This window comes from Danio rerio, chromosome 4 (genome assembly GCF_049306965.1).
Source record: "Danio rerio strain Tuebingen ecotype United States chromosome 4, GRCz12tu, whole genome shotgun sequence".
In the NCBI taxonomy this organism is placed as follows: domain Eukaryota; kingdom Metazoa; phylum Chordata; class Actinopteri; order Cypriniformes; family Danionidae; genus Danio; species Danio rerio.
This window is the reverse complement of record NC_133179.1, coordinates 69,430,135-69,456,402: the sequence shown is the minus strand read 5'-3', so window position 1 is coordinate 69,456,402 and position 26,268 is coordinate 69,430,135. Positions and strand designations below refer to the sequence as shown.

Here is a 26,268-nt window from a genome sequence, read left to right as displayed (position 1 = left end):
GGGAAAATAAAGTCTACACTGCGGTCAGCTGAAGATGGGAGAGAACGACGTGCAGAGAAGGTGAGACATGAGGTTGAAGACGGTCTCTAGTCCAAATATTTAAAAGTTCTTAAATCAAGAAGCATTTTCAAGACAAGCAAAACGTATTGTCTTGTTTTACGAAATAATATGCCAAAATGAAGCGAGTTTTTTCTTAAATCAAGTCAAATAATTTGCCAATGGGCACACTACAAAGTATTTGATAGGTATTACACACAAAGGTTCAATTTGTTTCCTGTCAAAAGGGTGGGGTGGCCGGACAAGTGACAAACACAACACGGAGCATAGTGGGCTTCTCAACAGTTTGCTGCCAGGGGACGTTGTTTTGGCTGCCGGAGGTTTCGACATAAACGAATCTGTCGGCATGTTGTGTGCAGAAGTCAAACTACCAGCCTTCACAAAGGGTTGCAGTCAGCTAGCTGCTAGAGATGTGGAGGAGACCTGGAAAATAGCACATCTGAGAATCCATGCGGAAAGGGTAATCGGGAATGCTCGTCAAAAATACAAAATCTTAACAGGAACGGTGCCCATCAGCATGATACTTCCATGTGATGGTGAAGAGGTTACGTTTTTAGAGAAGGTTGTAACTGTCTGTTGTGCACTTACAAACCAGTGTCCTACTGTTGTGTAGCAGAGCCATGGGTTGAAGACGCCAGATGTATAAATGAATTCCTTGAAAATTTGATAGATTCATAGCTAATTCTTTAGCATTTTTTGTAACTTTACTTTCCCCCTAACTACTTAAGAGTGCGATTTTTGTTTCTGAATAAACATGCATGTATAAATGTAAATAAAAGGAGGATAACGTAAAATGTGTTTTTTTTTTATTATTTTATTTTAATCACAAAAACAAAACTGGTATATTCAAACAAAACACAAGGTAAACGGTTATTATTTGAGCAAAATAATGCTTTAAAGCAGTGGTTCTCAAACTGTCAACCCAAGCTCATTCTGAAAACGTAGTCCCGCGGACGTTTCTGGAGACAGCGGATTACGTCCCGGGAGGTACGTACGGCTGAGTTGATTTTTTTCAAGCGAACACTGATGGGCGGTGTGACGCTGTTCCCTTTCGTGCTTGCCAGCCGACCACTTACCTCCTTGTGGAGGGCTTTCCTACTGCAACCCGTTTGTCCACTCAGCTCACCGTGTACGTCGACAGGCTCAAGATGCATAGAGGAGTTGACCACGGCGATCGGTTTCGAGTCCGGGGAAGAGCAGTTCCAGCAATCAGGTAAGACAAAAACAGAATCCCCAAAATTAAGTGAAAGAGTTTCGTAACAGGATCACGCAGTGAAATCCGAAAATGCGGTAGAAAAAAAAATCAGGGCTTTTCTTTTTTTGGACGGCTTTTGTAAACTGTTGCTCGGGTTTAAGGAAGCGAGCGGGCGGGTGGGTCAATCTGTAAAATTGGTTGGGTTCAGGGAAGGAGTAGGGCGGGTCAGCCGATTGGCCGGTCGCGCAGTCAATCATTCGGTCAGTCGGACAGCGGCCTCTGGTGGGTTGACGCGAGAACAGCGCGGGCGTGAACCGCACTCGCGAGAGGCGTTTGAGAAGCGAAAAAGCGCACAACAGCGGATTCGCAAAAACAAAAACTGCAGCTGTACGTACCCGCCGGGACGTATTCCGCGGTCTCCAGAAACGTCCGCGGGACTACGTTTCCACAATGAGCCCGGGTTGCAAACTGTGGTACGCGGGCTTCCTTCTAGTGGTACCTGAAAAAAATACACTTTTACCCTTTGTAAACGTGATCAGGACCAGCTGTTCCCTGTAGCGTATGATCACATCGGTGCAGTGCTTAGAATGTTGACTTTAGTGCATCGCTCCATCAGATGCTAAAAATGAGGTGTGCGGCAGCGGCGATTGCGGAGCAGATACGCGCAAGAGAAGCGCTTTTGCAGACCAGTACTGTTGTGTTGGCATTTCGGTTACTACAAACTCAGAAATCTCCCAATGCTGCATCATGGGTAGAACAGCTATCACAAATGTGTTAAGAAATGTGTTCGAAGTTGTGTGAAATAATGCATTTTTTCGATGTGTCATTTGTTTTGTTAACTAAAAGTGGCTTTCGATTCATTTGTTACCTCAAATTTAGGCTAATTAATCTGGATGTGATTAAAATTTCGCAGGACACAAAAAGACTCAAGCTACTTTGCCATGCATTGGAGCTATAGAATCATTAAATTTAGTCCCTGTGTGCGGTTAACACAAACTCCAATAATTAATCTGCCTCGTCATTATGGTGGTACTTGGAGAGACAGTTTTTTCTGAGCTGGTACTTGATGAAAAAAGTACCACTGCTTTAAAAAACTGAAGTGCCTTTGCTCAAAGGTAAACATTGCTAAACAGTAGCTGCATCCCAAATGGCACACTATACACTATGCACTCATGCACTATGTACTTATGCACTTACACACTCAACAGGATAGTATATGTATGTAGTGTCGTCCCAAATGGCACACTTATGTATTTTTACTAAGCGGAAATTCAAACCGTTTCCCTGATGACGTTTGACTGTCGCAAAATCAGTAAAATAAACGACTGAATTATCAAGTAATACCTGCCGTGAGTATTGCCGCATTCACCATCGGGAGGCGCTATAATCACTCTCATCGGAGAATTTTGCTTTCACCATCCAAAATAAATAAAGTTATTCAACATGTGCGTCCGATCGCTCCGCCCCTTCCGCTACGTAAGCAAACCTGCGGTCGTTGAGTGCGTGAAGTGTCCATCATTCCACACTTCATTTTAGCGGCTGAATGAGTGCATCATCCGGGTAATTAAAGTGCACTTATTATTTTGAGAGTTTTCAATGTGAACACACTACTTACACTATTTATACTACAAAATGGCGTAAAATAGTGCATAAGTATGCGATTTGGGACGCAGCAAGAGATTTAAACGGATAGTTCACCCTAAATTTTACATTTACTCGCTAGTTACTTGCCCTCAAGTGGTGACAACTCTTTATGAGTGTCTTCCGTCTGTTGAACACGAATAAAAATATTCAAATGTAAGTATGTCATATATTATATAAACTTCGCACTTTACGTCGAACACTTGGGACAGAACCAACTGGCTTCTTTTGCAGGTGCAAGCTGCAGCCCCACAGTTAAAATGGAACCAAACTATTTTGCAGTTTTGGTTGTCACAAGCTACCATGTTGTCCTTGCTCTCAGGTCCGTCCAACTTCTCAGCTGTTTTGCTCCTGCCCTTCTTTGGTTTTGTTGAGGTTCGCTTTTTTGGGGGGGAGATTTTCTGCGGAAGCGGAAATGTCTTTGAGAGGCATCTGGCTTGAAACCAGAGTGAAGGCAGCACCAACGAGTTCAGGGAGACACACAGGCCCCGTTTACACTAGTGCGTTTTAGTTTTAAAACGACGTTTTAGATCAAAAATGATCCGCGTCCACACTAGCGTTTCAGCTAGCGTCTCTAAACATATCTCCGTCCACACTACGCCACCAAAAACGTATATCACGTGACCATTTGCGCACTCTGGACATGCGCGGTCTAACAGAAAGCATGCGTCTCACTCGGCATTTGGTTATTATTAGTCAACAAACGCCGGTTGAACATTAAACGCGATGGCAAAGAAAGCACGAGAGGTATTTTTGTGGACAGACGACGAGGTCGAGTTGTTACTAAACGTAACAAATGAATAACTGCACAATGGCGCCTAAGACAGACAGTAGTGCAAACAACGCTCCCATTTCTGTGCCCATGTTGTTGTTTACAGTACTGGTAGCGTTAAAGCCATGTGTTATAGCTATGTGATAGGTGCTTGACGAATAAGGAAAGGATACGCAATGACACAAAAGGTAGCGAATCTCAGCAGTCCCACCTCCGGTTTTAGATGTCTCCGTTTTTGCTCATCTACACTGGAGCAGCAGCGTTTAAGAAGGAAAACGGCCTCTCCAGCATTTTCAAAATGCTTCGTTTTCGGCGCTCGAGAATTCCGGCGTAGTGTGGATGGATGGCGTAACCGTAGCAAAACGTATGCACTTTTAAACGAAAACGCATTAGTGTAAACGGGGCCACAGACTCAAAAAATTGCTGTGCTTTTTTGAGAACGGCACTCCACAGCTGGGGGTCAGGTGTAATACGCAACACGACACAGTCTTTCAAAGTCCACAAAATGAAATCACAATATTGTGCTTCAGCCACAAAAAATCTGAGTTTGGACTTGAATGTAATATGGGCCACATCTTTTTAGTTGAAGCTTGCCATTCACAACTTTCAAACAGAGGTCTTTGTCGCTGCATGCTTCCTCTATTGTGCTGTCCCGGTACTTGTAAGGGCACTTTATCTCTATGCAGCCTCTTCCACAGCAAGCACACTGCACCATCTGGTGATGCTCCAACCTGAGAAAACTTGGGGTTAATGATGAACCCACACTCTGTTACATCCATGTCACTGGGATGTTTGGCGTTGCACAGTTTATACCGTTTTCGCCCATTCTACTCATTATTTCTTGCTCAAGCAGTAGCAGGAAACTTGCAGTAGTATTGGGGTAACAAACTGCCCTCACTGTTGAGTTCAACCACAAAGGCAGCATGCATATAAGATGCAGTGATTCTTCCGGCACGAAAGTGACACCAACTTGCACATCAGTGCTGCTTTCTTGTCTGTCCTTCGATGCAGTGTGCCGGCTCAGGTGAAACATCTGCCTTGCTGGTTGAGGTTTTGCAGTGCCGTCCATTTTCTTTTTATCCCGCAGACTGTGCAGAGACTCAGGCGCTGAGAACGGCTACAGGGTCTACAAATGCCCAAAATAAAAAAAGGCATGGCGGACAGAATAGCAGCTTTTGGACATGCCTTGTGTAGCTGCGTAAGGTAGGAGTCCCACTGTTCCTGTGTCACAATGCCAAACTTAAGCCGCCTTTCCACTGCACACGACTGTTGGAATACGCCCCCCTTGTGGCAGTCGCACAGAATTTTCAGTTCTGACGTGCACCATGGGAGAGACGCTGTTCTCACAGTGTCCGAAATTGTAACCACGGGGAGTGAGACATAGAACTGAGGTTAGATCCACAATGCAGGTTTATTCCTCATCAGGCAAGCAATGGTCAATACAGGTACAAACGGGTATGTGAAGGCAGCCCAGAATCGTAATCAGTAACAGGCGAAAAGGTCAAAAGGCAGGCGGCAGACAAAGACAAGGATGCTAACAAGGCTAAGGTCGGTACACAGGATAACAAGACTGGGAAACGCGTTGTGGTGTTACTTACAGTGAACAAGACTCTGAAAGGGCGAGTGTGTGGCTTTAATAGTGTATGCAATCAGTCTCTGACAATCCTCAGGTGGTGCGAGGAATCAGTCTAGATGAGGAAGCATGTGTGAGTGTGACCGGGGTGCATGTATGAAAATGTAGTCCAACAATGGCGGAATTGTAGTCCATGAGTTATTGTTAGTGCAAGCCAGCGATCTTATGAGATATGATCGCTGGTAATCGTGACAGAAATAAAGGAGTGTGCAGAGTTACTGAAGTTTGTCCTGCGCGCTTGCGTTTTTTTTTAGTTACTTCTTTGGTTTGGTGCGTTAATCTGATCTTTACTATTATTCAAAATAAGGTAATGATTCGCACTCAATTGCTTCATACTGTTTTTATTTTAACTTTTTCTTACATTTTACGGGTGATAACAAACAGACGTTTCGGCACAAAGCCTTCCTCAGTGTGTGACACATTCCCCAACTCCACCCTTTTATTCCATAGTCAATCACAATGTGTACATGTTTGATGTGCTGTTTTCTTGCGAGATTATGTTTTGGAAGGAAAAGGTGTTTTTCGAATAATTGATTATGATCTATTGTAGTGTAAATTGTTACAAAAATATAATGATAATTGATATGATGTTTTCCTATGTAGTAATGGTTTTTGAATGCAAGTTTTTTCGTATGTCTTGCAAATCGTTTTTTAATATGCAGGTAAATGTCTCCTGTATAATTGGTTGTAAGAGCAGAGATGAAGGTAAGACTTGTTATTTTTAATCTTTGAGTAATTGTTAAATGTAGAAAACTTTTAATGTCAACTGTTAGAATTTTTTGTATTGATGTACACCTGATTAGTGATGGGGGTTGATGCACTTTATCTCTGTGGAGTGAGGTCGGAAATGGGAAGAATGTTTATTGTCATTGCTGTGAAGATTATAAGTTATTGTGTGATTAATTGCTAATGAAATGAGAGTGACGGTTTAACTAATTGCACATTGTGATTGACTATGGAATAAAAGGGTGGAGTTGGAGAATGTGTCACACACTGAGGAAGGCTTTGTGCCGAAACGTCTGTTTGTCTGTTATCACCCGTAAAATGTAAGAAAAAGTAAAAATAAAAACAGTATGAAGCAATTGAGTGCGAATCATTACCTTCATTTGAGAAATAAAGGAGTGCAAAAGAAAGAGTCTTTATTCTCTGTGCGTTTACCATGGTTGAATGAATACTAGAAGCTCATATACCGCTTTAATTTTGGGGGGAATTCCGGTCACATACGGTCTAGTCGCAGGAGTTCAAATATTTCAACGGATCCAAATTTTCCGCATATGGAGATGATCGGCACTCCATGCAGCTCCCGGACTACTCTCGATTGGAAATGAATGACTTCCGGTCTGTCACTTGTCGTGTGCAGTGGAAAGGAGGCTTTACACTTGTTCACTGAAGTCCGTAATACTGGCACACTTACAACGTCATCCTGCAAAAGGCTGTTTAAAAATGTTCTGTCTTTGCAGAAGTAAAGTCTATTCTGTGTCCTGCCTCCGCTCCCACTTTTGTAATGTTCGTAGGTATCATCCGGTATGCAGGCTGGCCAGTCACAGTGGTTGTCTCCCTACATCGTGCTACTGCCTCCAACTTAAAAAGTAGAGCTGCCACATGTGTGCATGTTCCTGCAATTCCTGCCATGTGCATGTGCAATGACAACAGGATATAGCACCTGTTAAAGAGCCCATATTATACATGAAATAGGGTCATATGTTGGTTGTAAGGGTCTCCAACAACAGTCTCATATGCATGCAAGGTCAAAAAACACTTTCATGGTCTTATAATCTGCATTTATTTTTACCTAAATATCCCAGCGACTCCCGTATGAATCGTCCAGTGATTCATTTGTTCCCAAACCCCTCCTTAGCGCGAAGCTAATCTGCGCTGATTGGACCGATGACAGTCTGTCGCGATTGGTCGACTGCCTTCAGTCAGAGAGTGAAATGGCCAATAGCCAATCAGCAATATAAAAAGTAATCACAGTTCATACACGCTCGATAGTGTAGACGTGGATTTAAGCTGCCACACACACACAAAAACACACACACACCTCCGGATGACAACGCTCCCGCTTCCGCCCGCACCCGCCAGGTTTTAGCCTGAGAACCCGCTCCGTTTTCTGCCCGCCGCGCCCGATCCCGCTAGAGCGGAGAACACAACCAAAAATCACCCAGTATACAGTCCAGACAGCCAAGCTGTCTGTATAAACGCACACACACAGCACCAAGCACACAAAGCTCGTTCGCTCGCTCGCTCGCTCTCTCTCTCTCTCTCTCTCTCTCTCTCTCTCTCTCTCTCTCTCTCTCTCTCTCTCTCTCTCTCTCTCTCACGCGCGCGCGCACGCACAAGCACCAAGCAGACTCTCTCTTTCTAATTCGCATAGCAATATCCGTGATATTGCTAGACAGCCCGCTCCCGTCCCAAATTAAACCCGTTACCGACCGCTCCCGCAATTTATTCGGAAATTTATTCCCGCGGCTGTCCCCGCGCCAGATTTCTGCGGCACGGGAATAAATTTCCGAATAAATCGCGGGAGCAGAACTCTAGCACGGAGCTCCATAAACAAAGCAGCACGCGTCGCGTTTTTAACGTGACTTTGCACACGATAAGAGAATATAGCCAGTTAACCTGATACAGTACACGCGGTTACAAGTAACAAATCACAACTAAATACATTTGCAAGCTAGAGTCAACGAGGCAACTTTAATCGCACGTACTTACACTTGAGAAATGGAAGAAACCCATCCTGACGTCCATCAGTAAGTTACTCTTTACTGATCCTTTCTTTAACAAACTCAGATGAAGTATTCTTTGTAGCATGTAGCTTCCAGAAGTTTCCAACTGCTTGGTTATAATGCTGATGTTTCATCTTTGGGTAGAGACTCAATATAATATCCATCTGCAGTGTGACTTCAATCGACCGGCATGTTTGTGTGCGTGTGTTTGTGGGTGTGCGTGTGTTTGTGGGTGTGTGTATGTGTGTGTCTGGGTTTGTGCGTCAGAGGGCGAGGCCTCAGGTTTGAAATCTCCCGGGTTTGCGCGTGCATGTGAAGAACTTGGTTTCGTTCGTACGTCATGACGAAACACCTAATGACTCGGTATCAAGGCGACTCGTTTGAAGCACTATGAGTCGACTCTTTTATAGATGAATCAACCGTTTTAAACACTGTATTCTTACAGATTTAAGCCTTAGCTGGATACTTCACTTCACTTAGAGCTGTGTTACACACTACATGGAGGGGAATTTTCAAAAACCCATAATATGGGCTCTTTAAATTGATGAAGGCTTGAGTGGCGTGTCATTTAAACGATGTGAGTGCAAGACCTGTAGGCAACACAAGATTAAACGTGTATGAATGCTGGATTTGATGCACTTTTTAACAATGTATTTTCTCTCTCTATGTACTCTGTAATGTATTTGACTAATAAAACACGTAATATTATGTTACTCTTTTGTTCTGTTTTTGCTTTGATTACATTTATTGCGCGTCTTCGTGAAATACTTCGGACACAAGCATCTGTTTAATGATTTGCAATTGTAAGCATTAGAAAACTGCAATACACATTTAGATTTGATTACTGTATGGTAGTGTTCAAACTCAAACAATGTATATTGAAAAACACTTTTAAACAGTAATACATTCCAATTATGTATTGCAATGTTCTAATATATAACAACAATCTAATATTTACATTTACAAACCGTTACACAGATGCTTGTGTCTGCAGTATTTTACAAATATGAGCAATAAATGTAATCAAAACAACGTTTATTGAAATATTCCAGACAAATAGTAAGACATTTCATTATTAATATCATTATTATTTAAAGTATTATCAGCTTACCTTTGCTGTTACAACTGACTTGTCACAGTCTGTCTGTAGAAATGAGTACAAATCCAATACCCAGCCGTTTGTGAAATGTCCATGGGCTTCTAAAGACTTGCCGTTTCTAAACTGTTCACATGTGTATGCACTTACACCATAAACAGGGTAGTTTACGATGTCCAGGTAGGAGGAAGCAACGAGGGGTCGGCACTCCATTGTTTTTGTTATTTCGTATGGCTCGATGTAGGACAGTTTTTCAAAATAACGATCCTTGGCATCTTTAAGTTTGTTGACGGTACAACGTCCTCTCGGTTTTCTTGTGGTTCTCCATCCTGACGTTCGCATCACTTGTAGGACGCTGTTTTGTCTCTGAGTTGTTGGTTGTATTGTCGTTCGTAGAAGCGATACCGTTAAAATTGCGCTCTTGTGACGTCACACACAACAAACGCACGTGACTGACAAAGACCGATTCATTGTTACAACACCTTTGAGGTTAGTCTAGGGCAGGGGTGTCAAACTGAAGGGCCACAGCCCTGCACAGATAAGTGTCAACCTTGCTCCAACACACTTACCTGTAGGTTTCAAACAAGCCTGAAGGACTCAAGTAGTCTGAACAGATGTGTTCAATTAGGGTTGGAACTAAACTGTGCAGAGCTGCGGCCCTCCAGGAACGAGTAAAGCCTGGTTTATACTTCTGCGTCAAGTGACCGGCGTAACTCACGGCGCAGGCAACGCGCGCAGCTGTGCATTTATACTTCTGTGCGCTGTCTCCGAAACGCTAGTTGGCAGTGAGGTGTAAATGTTCCTCTGTGTCGAGTTTCTTCTCTGCTGTTTTGCTTTTCCTGAACACTTCCTGGTTGTACTCAAACTTGCTCATTTTGAGGCAGGAACCGGCGGACGTGCAACAACTTTAACTATGAGGTAAACACAAAACAAAACTTTCCATCCGGAGCTCCTTCACGGGATTCCAAACAATCGCTCCATCAGGCTCGCACCATTCACGCGGCTCTCGGTCCCGCCCAGACTCGTCAGCGCTACCAAGCCGACCAATCACAGAGCCTGCGCTACGCGTTGTTGCGACGTGTAGTTACATTTTTTGAGAGGTGCACGTCAGTGACGCCGACGGCCACAGCGAAGGGCTATGCGTCAGCCCCGTAGCATACGCCGGCGTTTGACGCAGAAGTATAAATCAGCCTGAAGGGGAAGCTGCAGGCCCGGAGACCCAACTGCACGCTCAGACCTGCACTTCCAGACCTATAGTTTTCTCAGACAGTGCCCCCTGCTGCTGGGATGGGTGAAGCTGCAGGTACGGAGACCCAACTGGACGTTCGGACCAGCACTTTCTAGCAAGTAGCAACATCAGAAACGCCAGTATAAGGTGATTAATTATTGAAGCGATTCTTGAAAATTACCAGGTTTTATGGCATAAATCAATGTGGTGTAAAATATTACACTAACAAACAATTATTAGAGCATTATTTTATGATATTTAGCCTACTGCTTTAGCCTACTGGGACAATTTTCTAGCAATGTTTTCTGGCAAATTGAAAAAAAAAAAATCTAAGTAAAAATGTTAAAATAAAATGTTTAATATATAACGTAATTATTTTTGTAACATTTTAGTGCTATGTAGGTCTACTGTACTGTATTATCTATCTGAAAGTGCTACCAAAGACAGTAACAGTATCACAATAACAGTTTATCAATTATTAATAAGTTCTGTAATGGTTACAAATACGTTTTTTGGAAATCAAAAGATCAGTTAATCTGCATGGAATTTACAATATGGGCTCTCTTAGGTTAAAGCAATAATAATTTGCTTGTGGTGTGTATTTTTCCCCAGATTGATTCTACATTTTAAAAAGGGCGGTCTCTGCCAACACTTATACAGTGCACCAAAGGCTGCAGATATTTTCATGCTCTATACCAGTGGTTCTCAAACTGTGGTACGTGTACCACTAGTGGTACGCAGGCTTCCTTCTAGTGGTACCCGGAGGAATGAAATATGTCATGTACATGCTACACACATTAAAAATATATATCAAAAATTATCTATATAATATGCCAAATATAACATATAGCCTTTATTTCTGAGGTAATCTGCCACGTTTATTAACTGTGCAGAGGTGTAGCTGCTTTACTGGGCCTACTACGCTATTGTATTTCAATACAGCTCATTTTGGTGGTACTTGGAGAGACCTTTGGAGAGATTTTTTTTCTGAGGTGGTACTTGAGGAAAAAAGTTTGACAACCACTGCTCTAGAAAATGAAAAATCTCACCAACAAGAATGTAAAGCATTTATTTTATTTGATGGTTATTTTCTACTTAAAAAAAAAATTATTACTCCAATTATTTATTTTTTTTACCATTTTTCTCTGCATTGTTTTCAACTTGACTTGTGTGACCTCATGAAAAAGAACGCAGAAATAAAGTTTGTTGTGAGAAAATTACTCAGAGTACTATAATTTGTTGTACGTAAAGGAATGTATTGTATATGATGATAATATTCATTCCCTTAAACGAAAGTGTTAAATCCTTAATGATTAAAAAACAACAATATTTGTAAATATTGAAGTAACTGAACAACAAATACAATTAATAAAAATACAACAGAATTAATGCACTACATCCAAAATGTAGTATGTTTAATACTTCATATTATAATGTATTCAATAATAGCGTAATATTTTATAGTGGAAAAGTAGTTAAAACTACAATTTAGAAGCAGCTGAATTCAGGTTAGTCGATCTTTTAAACAGCAGGTGGCACTGTGAAGGTCTGGAAGTGCAGGTCTAGCCGTCTGAGCGTGCAGTTGGGTCTCCGGGCCTGCAGCTTCATACTGTTGCCGGGAACTGAGTTCGAAACCTTTGTTCTAGGATAAAAGAGATGTCATTTAAGGTGCGGCAGCTTTACCATGTGATGGTATATCAATCTGTACTGAAATATTAAGAACGTCTATTTCCTGCGAACATTTAAAGGGCACCTAGTTTACCCCTATTTTAAGATTTAACATTAATGTTATGGTTCTTCTGAGTGTGCCAGTTTCGGTTCAGTTCAAAACACAGTTCAGATTTTTTTATTATAATGTGTTATAAAGTGTAATTTTGAGGGCGCGTACAGAACTCGCTGTTTTAGGGGTGTGTTGCTTCACATGAAAATTAGTTTCGACTTCCCGCCCAACATAACAAGGGGCGGAGCCAAGAGCTCCCGCTTTGTGTGTGGCAACAGACAGACAGAGGGTAGCAACTTGAGTGAGAGGACCAGCATTCAGCCGTACATATACGACTCGCACACAGACCAAGCAAAGACTACAAAATCATTTGTGTCTAGTTTTACAGCCAACTCTGTGCTAGTTTAAAGTTCCGAGCTTGTACACTGGGACTAATAACCATGCACACTGAATTAACTTTGACTGAGGCTATAACTAAAGGGCGTCACACACCGGATGCACTGCTCAGAGCCGCGACACGGCACACCAGACACGCACATTCGCATGTTATTTAAAATAAAACTATTCAGATGGCGCTTTGTGGCGCGGCAGAAATATGAACAGTGTCCTGAGTCATGGCTGGGCGCCGCCGGTGTGTGTACCCTGATAGAAAGCTGTGGCTGCGTCCGAAACCGCCTACTACTCAGTAGGTACTGCATTTCAATTTAAAGGTACTACTCTGCCGTTAGAAAAGTACGTTCTATACAGTATGAATGTGAAAAGTATGAATGGAATTCGGACGTACTATATCCGCCATTTTGTCATGGTCACGTGACCTACCTGCGTCAGTTGTGTCGCTTTACTTCCATTCACTCGCGGGGCATCATGGGATAGCGCAGCATGCATGGGATGCGCACTCCGGAATCTCGCCGGAAGTAGTAAGTCATCCGCGTACTTCTCGCATACTGATTTTCAAATTCTATGAATTCGGCCATACTACTCGGCTTGCATACTGATTTTGGCGTACTATATAGTATGGAAGTATGCGGTTTCGGACGCTGCCTGTGTTTAGAATTGTAAAATGCAAGGCGCGATGCCGGGCAGTGCTTCTGGTGTGCGACCTGCTTAAGGCAAGTTTGTTATTTCCATTGGAGGGACGCGCACGTGAGGCAACGTGCTAGCACTTTCCAGCTGCACCTAGTTTAAATGACAGGGAGCTTCTGTGATCGCGGGAAATGCAAACGGCTGAAGTTTAAGGAGGACGCAATGAAAAGTACACATGTTTGTAAACCCACCTAAAGTTACAAATAATGGCGAATGTTGATCTTGTGTTGAGCCCAATGAGCCTTCCATCTAAAAATAGAGCAAGGGTGTTCCTTTGGTGACATCACTTTGACTCACGCTGAACGCTGAAAATGGCGGACGTGAAACAACAAACTGAGAATGTGGTAATGCGCGCCTGCCAATCAATACTGGTGGGCACGGGGACAGCACTCCTACGTCAAGTTGCGGTCGATCTCAAAACCGCTCCAATTGGTCCACAATTTTTATGTTAAATTGAAAAAAAAAAGGACTAGGTGTGTTTATATCACCCCAATATGACGGTCTATACACTATACCTATACACATTTTAATTTTTAAAATTTATTTAATGGGATAGCCCCTTGAGATTAATCATCTCATTTTCGAGGAGGTCCCTAAAAAGTTCACAAATCAAACAGAGTACAACACATCATAAAGTACATACACTTGACAAGACAAACAATCAAACAAGCAGCACACTCCACCTGAAACACTTCCCACAATCCGAAGCCTAAAGAAGCAACAACATATAATCAAAAGTACAATTTGATATGCAAATAAATAATAAACATTTAATTTAATTTGGAGCCAAATTTAATAACATTCGCAAGTTGTTTTTCAGAAGAGAAAATAAATTAGCCCTGAAAAGACGAAGTGATTTAATTAATCTAAAAAAGGAAGGGAGATTGTTCCAGTCGGAAGGTGCTTTGTATCGAAAGGACCTGCGGCCACTTTCTGTAGAAATTCTGGGAACCAAAAAATAATTCTGTTGCACACAACGAAGCGAATATGATGATGTAAGTGGAACAAAAACTGCTTTAAATAAGAAGAGAAATTAAAGTAAACACATTTAAAAAGAAACAAATACCAATGATACTGTCTACGGAACTTAGGTTGAAGCAAACCAAGTGTTTCATATAATATACAATGATGGGTTCTATAAGGACATCTTAAAACAAATCGACACAGACAATTGAAGACAGTATTTAAAGGTTTTAAATTAATATCAGAGGTATTGTTATAGATAATATCAGCATAATAAATGATAGAAAAGATTAATTGAGAGATCAATTTTTTCTTACTTTAAATGAAAAACAATTAATAGAACGATAGAGAGAACCTAAGCACCGATATGACTTTTTAATTATAAAATCAATAGGAGGTGTAAAGGACAGTTCAGTATCGAGCCAAAGCCCTTTATTGAACACAATGACCAATCAGCGCTGTTTAAGAATGTGCTCAAATGTTCGCAGGAAATGGAAATTTTAAAAACTCCAGTACCGATTGGTACCAAATTGCAGTATTGTGGTGCGCATATGCACATTTTGCTCCAAGGAGACACAGAGTTCCCAAAATATACTCAGGACATGCGTTGCAGGGGTGGCCAACCCTGTTCCTGGAGAGCCACCTTCCTGCAGATTTCAGTTGCTACCCATATCAAACCAATTAATTAGGACCTGAACACCACGTGATAATTACAGGCAGGTGTGTTTGATATGGGTAGCAACTGAAATCTGCAGGAAGGTGGCTCTCCAGGAACATGGTTGGCCACCCCTGCGTTAGGGCTTCTCCTACCGTATAGCTAAAGGTGCTTTCACATCTCTGAATCGATTCAGTTGTTCCGAAACCGAGATTACAATTGTTACATTGTTGCTCTTTGCTCTTGGAGCGGTTCGCTTTCACACGGCAAAGTTTCTAATTGGACCAAAAGAGCTAAAACAAGTCACGTGCGGCGAAACTCTCCTTACATTGGTCAGAGTGTCAGGGGTTTATTTTGCAGCGTCCCGCTGAGCTGTCAGGAGAGGTGGTGGTTTGGTGGTGATTGACAGGGTGCGCGAGCGCGAGACGTGTCTGAGGAGAGACGCGGTGGGGAGGGGTGAGAAGGGTGCGCGACGATGCCTATTTGAGAACCGGGAGGGAGACGCGAGATTACCGGGAGATCATCACTCGTTTGCGGGCATCCGGAGACTCACGAAACTTCCCGCCCTACTCATAATTCTCTCTTCATATAGCCGTAAGCCTATTACATATCCATAAAACACTGTGATATAACTGCGTTCGGATCGGATCGCTTTCTCACTGCAATCGAACCGCTCCAGGGTCATTCAAGCGATCTCGGAGCGATTACTTTGGCGCGGAACAGAGCCCGATTGCCCTGTTCACATATGCCAAACGAACCGCGCTAACTGGGCAAACGAGATGCGTTCCGAAACAAAAGTGTAGGTGTGAAAGCAGCCTAAAACACAGATAGTCTTAAAAATTCACCAATGGTGGTAAAGCATGGTCTCTTAATTGAAGAGTTATCTTATCAATGTCGAGGAAAGAGTAAGGCAGCTGGGTGCTCATTAAAGCTAACATGCATGTTGTTGGTTTTGATGCCTACATGCTATTATATTAATCTTCATCTCTGTTGCTTTGTGTTTAAACTGGGGCTGACTTGTTTATTTGTTTGCTTCAGGTTGGATGGTGCTGAAAGAAGAGACTGGAGAACTTAATGAAATGGAGGAAATAGATCAGTATAAGAGACGAGGCTTATGGACTGATGAAAAATCCTCAGGAGTTCAGGAAACCGAATCTAAATTCAAGTGCTGTCACTGTGGGAAGCATTTTAGAAATGGACAAAACCTTAAAAACCACATGAGAATTCACACCGGAGAGAAGCCGTTCACCTGCAAGCAGTGCGGGAAGTGTTTTTCTCTAAATCAATACCTCACAGCTCACATGAGAGTTCACACCGGCGAGAAAGATCTTACCTGCCAGCAATGTGGAAAGTGTTTCACACAAACCCAAAACCTTAAAGTTCACATGAGAATTCACACTGGTCTGAAGCCGTTTACTTGCCCAAAATGTGGAAAGGGTTTCAGTCAAAAAGCACACGTTATGGACCACATGAGAGTTCACACTGGAGAGAAGCCTTTCATCTGCCAAATATGTGGAAAGGGTTTCACTCAAAAGCAAAACCTTCACGTTCACATGAGAATTCACACTGGAGAGAAACGTTTTAGCTGCCGACAATGTGACAGGAGTTTTACACAGAAAAACAACCTGGATTACCACATGAGAACCCACAAAGGTTAGAGATATTTCACCTGTCAGTAGTGGAAAAACTTGCTTGCTAAACAAAAAAAAAAAAAACACAAATGTGGTGTGGTAAAAGTGTTACACATGAAAACTAACTTGGGTTGATCACATTTTCATGTGTAACACTTTAATCAAGAAGACACTGTTTTGTATAATGCTTATGGGTTGATTTATAGTTATCTTTATGGCTCATTTCCACTGAGAGGTACGATACAGGTCGGTACGGGTCACGTTTATCAAGCTTGCATTTCCACTGGCGTGTTTCAGATGACGTCATTTTTACTCGAGTAAATGTAAATCCGTACGGGTCGTTCATGTTTCATATGAGAAACACTTCTAATGCTGTGTTCACACCAGACGCGGAACGCGCGGATAAATGGCGATATTCGCGTGTAAATAGCCGCGTGAACATTTCAGTTTACTCACTTCATTCGTGCGTGAAATCCGCTTAATTCGCGTGTCAAATTCACTTCAGAACAGACCTGAATTCGCGTGCTGGGCAGGGCTTCTGTCTGCTCGGTGACTGTAGCATTGTTGCTAAATGGCTAACATGGATTCTATGAAGAAAATAACAGTGTTTATATACTTTATGAAGGCTGAAAATCAGCATCGATATGTTTAGGGTCGTGTCTGAGTCCACTACATGCTTTCAGAGGTGCATCCAGCTCTGTAAGCTCATAAACTCCTCCAGAAACTGAACCTGGATCACGGAGGCTTTCAACGGTGCTTCTGACTGAGCCAAGCCCAGTTTGATGAATTGTTGTCGGTGTCGCCTGGAGGATTTCCCCCGGGACACCATCAACAGGTTCTACGTCACAATCACGCCCCCACAAAAGCAAGCTTCTGATTGGTTAATGCGGCGTGAATGTCCGCTGAAGTTTAGATTTTCGAACTCGAGAGATTCGCGTGAAACGCAAGCGCAAAACGCTCAATTTGCCCCCCGCCATTCGCGCAATTCGTGCCACAGGATGTCTATTCGCGCGTTTGCATTGACTTAACATGTAAATCACTCGCGCTTGACGCGCGTTCCGCGTCTGGTGTGAACGCAGCATCACAAAACAGATGCTTTATACACATAAATACTTTTCTAACCTTTCTACGAACATGATTTGATTATAACTGCAGATCAATGAAAGTGCTAAATAGTCTACTTTAACGTCTGAATTTATATAAAATAAACAAATAGATGCAATATATATGAACACGTACAGACCCTTACAGTCTCTGATATGTTATCAGTTACAGAAAAACTACACACAGCAGACATTTAGTCCTTAATGCGGGCAGCCAGCTCTCTGCAACTCTCACATGGTCGCCCACTGAAGTGGCCTGGCCGATCATTCTGTACAACGTCTAGTCCAAGATCGTCCTTTCTTGGTAGGACTACTGTAATGATCTTTTGGCTGTTCTTGCATTCTTGAACCTCTACAAATGATCCGAAACACTGCAGCTCGTCTGCTTGCTTACAGAACAGCCACTGGCTCTGTACCCTCCTGAAAGTTTACATCCCGTCCAGCAGCCTACCACTGGTCAGTGAGTGGCCTTATTGGTGCAGTCACAGAAAGGCTCTAAATCGTTTTCCAGACACCTTTCTTTCTATGTTCCTCGCTGTTGGAGTGATCTTCCTATTTCCTCATGGACTGCTGGTGCACTGGTATCATTCAAACCGTCATCTCCTCCACTAACACTTGAGCATTCATTCAATTGACAAAAAAGTCTCCTCCTCAATCTAGCTCTTAGAACTTTCATCACTAACAGTTCCCTTGTATGAGTAGCGCTTCTTGGTTGTATTGCCTCTTGTTGAATCGCTGAATGCCTCCTCAGTTGCAAGTCACTTTGGATAACGGTGTCCGCTAAATGACTAAATGCAAACATTTCTGTGTATCTAATGCTTTACAGGGCGTAAATGTAACGCCGGGGGGGGACACACACAACAGGAAGTAAGATCCAATATGCAGGTTTATTCAAGATCAGGCGAGTAATGGTCAAATCAGGTGTTAACAGGTATATGCAGGCAAATCCAGAGTCGTAATCAATATTCAGGCAATAGGTCATAAGGCAGGCGGCTAAACAGGAGAACAAGGGTAAACGAGGCTAGGGTCTAAACCAATGACTGTAAAAAATATGGACGACGCGACAGCCCCTTTTCCCATTGAACGCCTTGAGGGCAAAACGCCTGCTTGACGGGCACAAACTGACGCAAAAGACTGCTGAAATTGGAGCCTTGACATGCGCAGAAGGACTGTCTGATGGAGCCAGAGAAGGAGCCGCGAAAATGAGCGGAGTCGAGCTTCCAACCAAACGCTTTATGTAAAATCAACCACGTCCCCCGAACTTCTCAGCATGTGTTTGCTGTCATATCAACACAAATAGATGTAATAACGTTAACAAATATGAGGGGTTTATATATTCAATCGCGCCAGCTCCGGACCGCAGCGCATAACCTACTCGCGGCGTCGCGGGCTGATTCCGGCTCGCATGCGGCAGCGCCGGCTCACTCGGCCGCCGCATCTGGCTCGATTGACTCGGGCTGGAATCGGGTAGTGAGTCCAGGCATCCGGAGTAGGTCCAGCAGAGGTAACATTAGTCAGTCTGAGCTCTAAGGGATAATTCTCCGGCAGGCGAGAATCTAGCCGGAACTGTGTTTTGCTATCTGGGTGGTTAGGCGTGTATCAGCAAACTAATAAAGCCCGAAAAAAGCCCTGACCTTAGCGAATAAACAGTGTTCCACCAGGATCATGTATGTCAGAAACTGTAGTTCACTGCTGAACTCATTTTGTCATGGAAAAAAACACAGAAATCGAATAATAACACTTCAGTCTCCTGCCGAAGCTCAGACGCGCTGCTTTGAGAAACTGTCAATCACCGCTGTCAATCACGATGACACGCCCAGCATTAAATTACTGCTAAAAACAAACTGTTTACAAAAATGAAGATCTGCACCTATTTCAGCACAATAACCAGTGCCTAATCGACCAGAACTATCTTTCGGGATATTTTATTGCAAGTGTAATAAATTTTTTTATTTGGGCTCAAGTCTCCTTCATTAACACGGAGGAGGCGGGCTTTATGACTTGTACTGCAGCCAGCCCCCAGGGGGCGATCTAACGGCCGAGACCTTCACTCAAACGCAGGCTTGCGGCACACTTGGTCTAAACACGGAGAAAACAAGACAAGGAGAAGCGCGTTGTAATGTCACTGAAAGCAAGCAAGACTCGGCAAACTGGAAGGGTGAATGAGTGGCTTATGAAGGGTGTCTAATCAGTCTCTGAAAGTCCTCAGGTGATAGCGTGTGTAATCAGTCTAGGTGAGTGAGCAAGCGTGAGTGTGACCGGAGAGCATGTATGTGTAGCAGTTTTACTCTGGTTGTGTGTTTTTTTTTTTTTTCAATAAGACGACAGCGACGTTGGAGGTCTCAAGTTTGGTTTAATCTGCAAAAACACAGAGAGCACAATAATATGCCGAAAATGTGTCTCTTTTCCCACTCAGGCTCGCGTTAGCGGAGCGAGAGAGCATGCAACTAATTCAGTCAGCGGCGAATTCAACACTAGCTGCATTAATAATAGCCAACAAATTGACAAAAACAATAGGTAAAAGAAAATAAATAGACCACAAAAATTAGCAGTAAAGAATAAACATTATAGTATACATCAGGTAACTTGTAAAAGGAATATAATGTTTCACTGGTCGCTAAATTAGTTAGCAATGGAATGAAAAATAGTGTCAAATATCAGAAAAGATACACAAATAAACATTTAACACTGTGAAATACATTAATATATGCAAAATTATATTGCTTTGCAAACAGACCTCATTTTACACAACTTACATCACTTAACAAAACATAATAAACATACCTGCAAAAACACAGAGAGCACGATAATATGCCGAAAACATCTCTCTTTTCCCACTCTGCCAATTAGAAAGGAAAGTCACTTTAAGCACTCAAATTTGATTATTAACATTCATTTTCGGTACATCATAGTGTTATCACGTTTATACATCCACTGTCACATAAAAAAACACAGTGAACTCGCTTGAAAATCCTTACCAGGCTCGCGTTAGCAGAGCGAGAGAGCATGCAACTAATTCAGTCAGCGGCGAATTCAACACTGAAGATGGCGCTGCCTGCCCACACCGCATGGCTGTTTCTCAATTCCAAGAACGCAGAGAACGGACTTGCGTTCTTGTGGAGACCGGTCTTGCCAGGTGTCCTCGGAAGAACGAACTCAGAAGACCGCGAGGGCAGAGAACGCGTGCTTTGAGAATTGAGATGCTGCGTTCTTCCTGATGGTCACATGACCTTCACGTGTTTTAAATGGTAAATTATTTAAACATTACAGCATTCATACAACAATTTATTGTTTTTCCCCTTTTCAAAATATATACTTTGCATAAAAACATTATATATATGTGTTGCACAACATAAATAAAACAGATTTTAATACGAATTTCAGCAAACAAACACCCTGAATGTGTTTATTCCTTTATTAAGATGTCCATGGTAATGTTTACTGTCACCGTTTCATTTAGGGAAACTCCTGAGGTAAATAAGTAATATCTATGAACTTTAATAAGAAATCTAGATAAAATGCTGCGCTTCCCACCTCCAGTCGCAATGACTTCTGGGACTTCCAGAGCAAGTTCGGTGCTCAAGTCTGCATCGGTGCATCCTCGATATCAAGAACACATCCGGGAAGTTTCACGCGTCCTCCGTACTTGCGTTCTTGAGTATTGAAACTGAACTTAGGCAGCCGATGATGAAGTTTCACGAGGACGCAAGACCGCTGAAGAACGCATATTGAGAAACAGCCCATGAGTCGCTGTGTGCGCCACTAATATGTGCTCTCCATAAACATTTGCCAACATGGTTCCGCATAAAAAAACATCTCCATCAAAACTATATACAGTACACTATAATTAAGAAAAGAAAATATAAAACAAAAGTAATTAAAAAGTCAAGTTTTGATGAAGTTCACTAATAATTTGCATTTGTTTATTTTATACTTATTAGCTCAGCTACATATGCTTATGTAGTCCAGAAGAAGGCGGAAGTGTAGTCCATGGATAATGTGAGAGAACCAGCGATCTCTGTAGAACGATCGCTGGTTATCGTATAAGTAACCTAGTTAAATTCGAATATAGTGTGGGATTTGAAGATGCATTTATGTGGCCAACTGTAAATGGAATCATTTTCTCAAATAAAATAGCTATCTGATCAGAGAAAACTAGGGATGGGAAGATTAATCGATATGTATCGATACGCGGTCATGCGCGTGCACGATGCGAGTGCATCGGTAGAGCAGCAGAGGATGAATGAAATTTTGGAAGCAAATCGAGATGCATCGGTTTTTGCGAGATGCATCGGTTTTTCCGAGATACAGCTTATATTTTTAATATAGAATGTATTTTTTATTTATTAACAAGTGTTGTCAACCTGTTTTTGGCGCATAATTTAATCGACCTACATAAAGTAAGCCTAACGGATTTGCGGATGTGTACACTTTCACTACAACTCAGTGTATCAGGTGTGCGGATGAAGCTAGTGGTGCGCCCTCAGAAAGCGCGAGAAGCAAAACAAACATTTTTTTCCTCACTTAGTTTTAAATCTAAAGTATGGCAACATTATGGATTTAAGGATGGACGACATGACAGGACAGATGCAATTTGCAAAAGTGTGCCGCGCATCTGTAAAATACGCGGGCAGTACGACTAATCTGAAATCTCACTTGAAGCGGCGCCACGGTATTGTTGTGAAAGCTCCATCTTCCAGTGGACCTCTATTCTGCCGCCCTATGCGCGGATATAACTGAGGGCGTGCCGGTGTCGCGGACCTCTATTCTGCCGCCCTATGCGCGGATATAACTGAGGACGCGCCGGTGTCGCGGACCTCTATTCTGCCGCCCTATGCGCGGATATAACTGAGGACGCGCCGGTGTCGCGGACCTCTATTCTGCCGCCCTATGCGCGGATATAACCGAGGACGCGCCGGTGTCGCGGACCTCTATTCTGCCGCCCTATGCGCGGATATAACTGAGGACGCGCCGGTGTCGCGGACCTCTATTCTGCCGCCCTATGCGTGGATATAACTGAGGACGCGCCGGTGTCGCGGACCTCTATTCTGCCGCCCTATGCGCGGATATAACCGAGGACGCGCCGGTGTCGCGGACCTCTATTCTGCCGCCCTATGCGCGGATATAACCGAGGACGCGCGGGTGTCGCGGACCTCTATTCTTCCGCCCTATGCGCGGATATAACTGAGGACGCGGGTGTTGCGGACCTCTATTCTGCCACCCTATGCGCGGATATAACTGAGGACAAGCGGGCGCTGATGGAGGTGTCGCGGACATAACTGAGGATGCGGGTGGTAAGGTGGGGTGTTGCGGACGCCGCCCTCTCTATACTGCCACCCTAGGCGACCGCCTAGGTCGCCTCTATGGACGTGCCGGCCCTGTTCATCTGCAAAGATATTTATTCAGCCTAGTGTCATGGAGAACGAAGGTTTTGAACACCTCCTTCTGTTAATTTTTATTTAATTATAATAATAATAATAATATGAATAATAATAATGATAAAAATAATGGGTGTCACGGTGGCACAGTGGGTAGTTTGACCACCTCACAGCAAGAAGATTGTTGGTTTGTTATATTTTTGTTAGCCTGTTGTTTACAGTGACAGTGATGTTTCAACGCAGCATAACACTGCTAGTTCACCACCTTAAGTTTTGAATAATCAGTGGCAAAATATATGTTTGTAAAACTTGTTTTCATAGTTGAAAAGTTAAATCACAATTCTTGTTGTGCAATGGTAAACCTTTATGTTGAAAGAGTGCAAATATATATATTTTAATATATATTGCACTTATACATTCTGTTTATCTTGAAAATAATATGTGCTATATGTTCTAAAATGGCCCTCTACTGTAAACTGACACTCTGGCTCTGAGAGAAAAGCCAGTTTGTAAAAATAGTCTTGGTTTTGCTTGGTTAATAAATAATCAATCAAACTCATTCAATGGCACAGCATCCTCTTTCACATCATCTCATAAACTTGATCTAATCAGTTAGTGCTGAATTATCGCATTGTATCGTGATATGGGTGTAAATCGTATCGTGTTGCATCGCAATATGTCACAAATGTATCGCTAATATATCGGATCGTATTCTTTGTATCGAGATGCGTATCGGATCAGCATTATAGCTTAGATGCCCAACCCTAGAGAAAACGTATAATGTGACGACGTGTAAACAGGTTTAAAGTGATAAGTTCAAAAGGAGACATTCTGGGAAAGACATTCTGCTTAAACATTTAAGCAGCTGAGTGCTTATTAAAGCTAACATGCATGTTGTTGGTGTTGATGCCTAAATGCTATTATTGATGCCTATATGTTCTTTTTGTTGACTTCAGGTCTAATGGTGCTGAAACAAGAGACTCAAGAACTTAATGAAATGGAGGAAGTAGATCAGAAACACAGTTTAAGGACTGATAAAAAATCCACAATTCAGGAAACCAAATCTTATATGTGCCGTCACTGTGAGAAGAGTTTCTGTCGTGAAAAGAACCTTGAAATCCACTTGAGAGTTCACTTCGGAGATGAGCTGTTCACCTGCAAACAATGCGGACAGGGTTTCAATCAAATTCAAAACCTTGAAGATCACATGAGAACTCACACTGGCCAGAAGCCGTTTACTTGCCGAAAATGTGGAAAGAGTTTCGCTCAAAAAGCACATCTTATAGACCACATGAAAGTTCACACTGGAGAGAAGCCTTTCGTCTGTTACTTGTGCGGAAAGGGTTTCACTCAAAAGCAAAACCTTCAAGTTCACATGAACCTTCACACCGGAGAGAAACGCTTTAATTGCCAACAATGTGAGAAAAGTTTCTCTGTAAAACACACTCTTATAATGCACATGAGAGTTCACACTGGAGAAAAACCTTACGCCTGCTCTGGATGTGGAAAGGCTTTTAAACAGAAAAGCGGCCTTTATAGCCACAATAAAGTTTACAAACATTAGCGATCTTTTACCTGGCAACTGTGGAAAAAGTGTCCCTGCAAATCAAGGTGATAGTTAGTTTTCATGTGTAACACTTTTACCACATCAAACTTATGTTTGCAGCCCTTCCAGCGGTAACCCATCACAAGAAAACATCCATACACACTCATTCACACACATACACTACGGACAATTTTAGCTTACCCAATTCACCTATAGCGCATGTGTTTGGACTATTTAAATATGTGTGCATTTTTTGGCCTAGCAACTTCTTGCTAACACATCGGATGTCATTCCCTCGCTGTAAATGCTAGCGCTCCCTGTTTTTAAATTCTGCAACATCGCTGCACGCGCATCTTGATTGTTTACAAACATGGTAATTCGTGACTCTACTGAATTCAGTATCCTTTTTTATTGTGTAAAGCAGTGTGATCTGGGAAAACTTTGGTTGAATTTCAGCAAAAGTGGTCTATCGAGGAATAAACATGTATATTTACAAAATATATGCTTAGAAAATGTAAAAAAAAATATATATAAAAACTTAAACCAGACTCCAGATAAAACCCTGAAAGTCTCCACTGAATAACTGCTATGTTCAAATGTGGGTTCTTTGAACATCACTGATATATTTCATTAGTAATGCAGTTCTGTATTCACAGTGAAGTGAAAACTTGTATTTATTTCTTTTATTTAGTTTTTTTATTGTATAACATGAACAATAGCATACAAAAATACGGAATACAATACTTTTATTTTTTCACATCAAAGGAACAAATCAGTAGAAAAAAAACTAAAAATAAAATTACAGGGGATACAGAAACTACAAAACTCCCAAATTGCATACATCCTTATAGCTTTTTTATTTTTTGTGTCTTTTAGGGTTTCGTTTGAATGCTTGAGATCAGTTTCAAACAAACGAATATTAGATTTATCATTGGACCATTTTTGTTTGTGTACATGGTGCCTCCCATATATTATCATTAAATTAATAAACAAATTTTGCTCAAATTGTATTATTATTATTGTATATCAAAAAAGAAAATTGAAATTTTTTGTATGTTTAAATATAAGATATTCAACATCAAACCAAAACATTTGTTTTATCGATGGGGTATATGCCGAAGCATGCTAATAGGACTTTTAATTTGCCAGTAACCTGGGTTAAGCGCTACCAGCGAATTGAATGCCAATGCAAAATCCAGTGCGTTTAAGGTTTGTTTTCTTTAAAAATCAGCAATCTCCACTGGCTGAGTGATATCCGATTTAAAGTGGGTCTCAGTTTGTACAAGAAACACTGCATTAAATTACATTTCCCCGCCATAATATGAGCATTTATTTTACCCCAGTATATTCAATGGAGCTTCTGCGTTAGCCTGCCGATTCTGACGGGCGCGTGCGAGTAAAAAGCTTTTTGTCTCGTTTTACGCTTGAGCAACTAAATAAATGCTAAAGTTTATTTAACTGAATGTATTTTAATGACATTACAACATCAATGCTGTAAAAGGAACCGTATAAAATGGAAAAAAGTTCACAATAACAGGCCACCGGAAGTGTATCAGCATGGGAACAGCACTAGCTCGGCATATACCCTATTCCACGTGCACGCAGATTCATGTCTCTAAAGAATTTTTAACAACTTCTTTCACTGGATAAATTAAATGTCAGTTTATATGTCACTTCTTTAACTTTATTGGTGAGACAGTATTTATAGGTAAGTACCAAATTAAGGAATCCCAAAAAGATTTGCATTTAGGCAACTATGTGGTTCTGCATAACCTTTTGATGTAACAGTTATTAAATTATTGTCTATAATTTCCACACCATCGATACGTATTAATAGATTT

At 42.0% G+C, this 26,268-nt stretch overlaps 1 protein-coding gene across 7 annotated transcripts in view; it reads left to right on the top strand.

Moving 5' to 3' along the window:
• si:cabz01021428.1 overlaps positions 1 to 25,432 on the top strand; it is a 41,093-nt gene extending 15,661 nt beyond the window's left edge. For 4 of the 7 annotated variants that reach the window (XM_073948551.1, XM_073948550.1, XM_073948548.1 and 1 more), the window contains 2 exons: positions 15,808 to 16,422; positions 23,838 to 25,432. In XM_073948551.1, the coding sequence (XP_073804652.1) occupies positions 15,808 to 16,422; positions 23,838 to 24,445 (1,223 nt within the window). In that variant the 3' untranslated portion in view covers positions 24,446 to 25,432. Of the gene's footprint in view, positions 61 to 15,807; positions 16,423 to 23,837 lie in introns of all 7 variants that reach the window. The other 3 variants (XM_073948553.1, XM_073948555.1, XM_073948552.1) reach the window with 2 other exon arrangements.
• Positions 25,433 to 26,268: the final 836 nt, after the last annotated feature.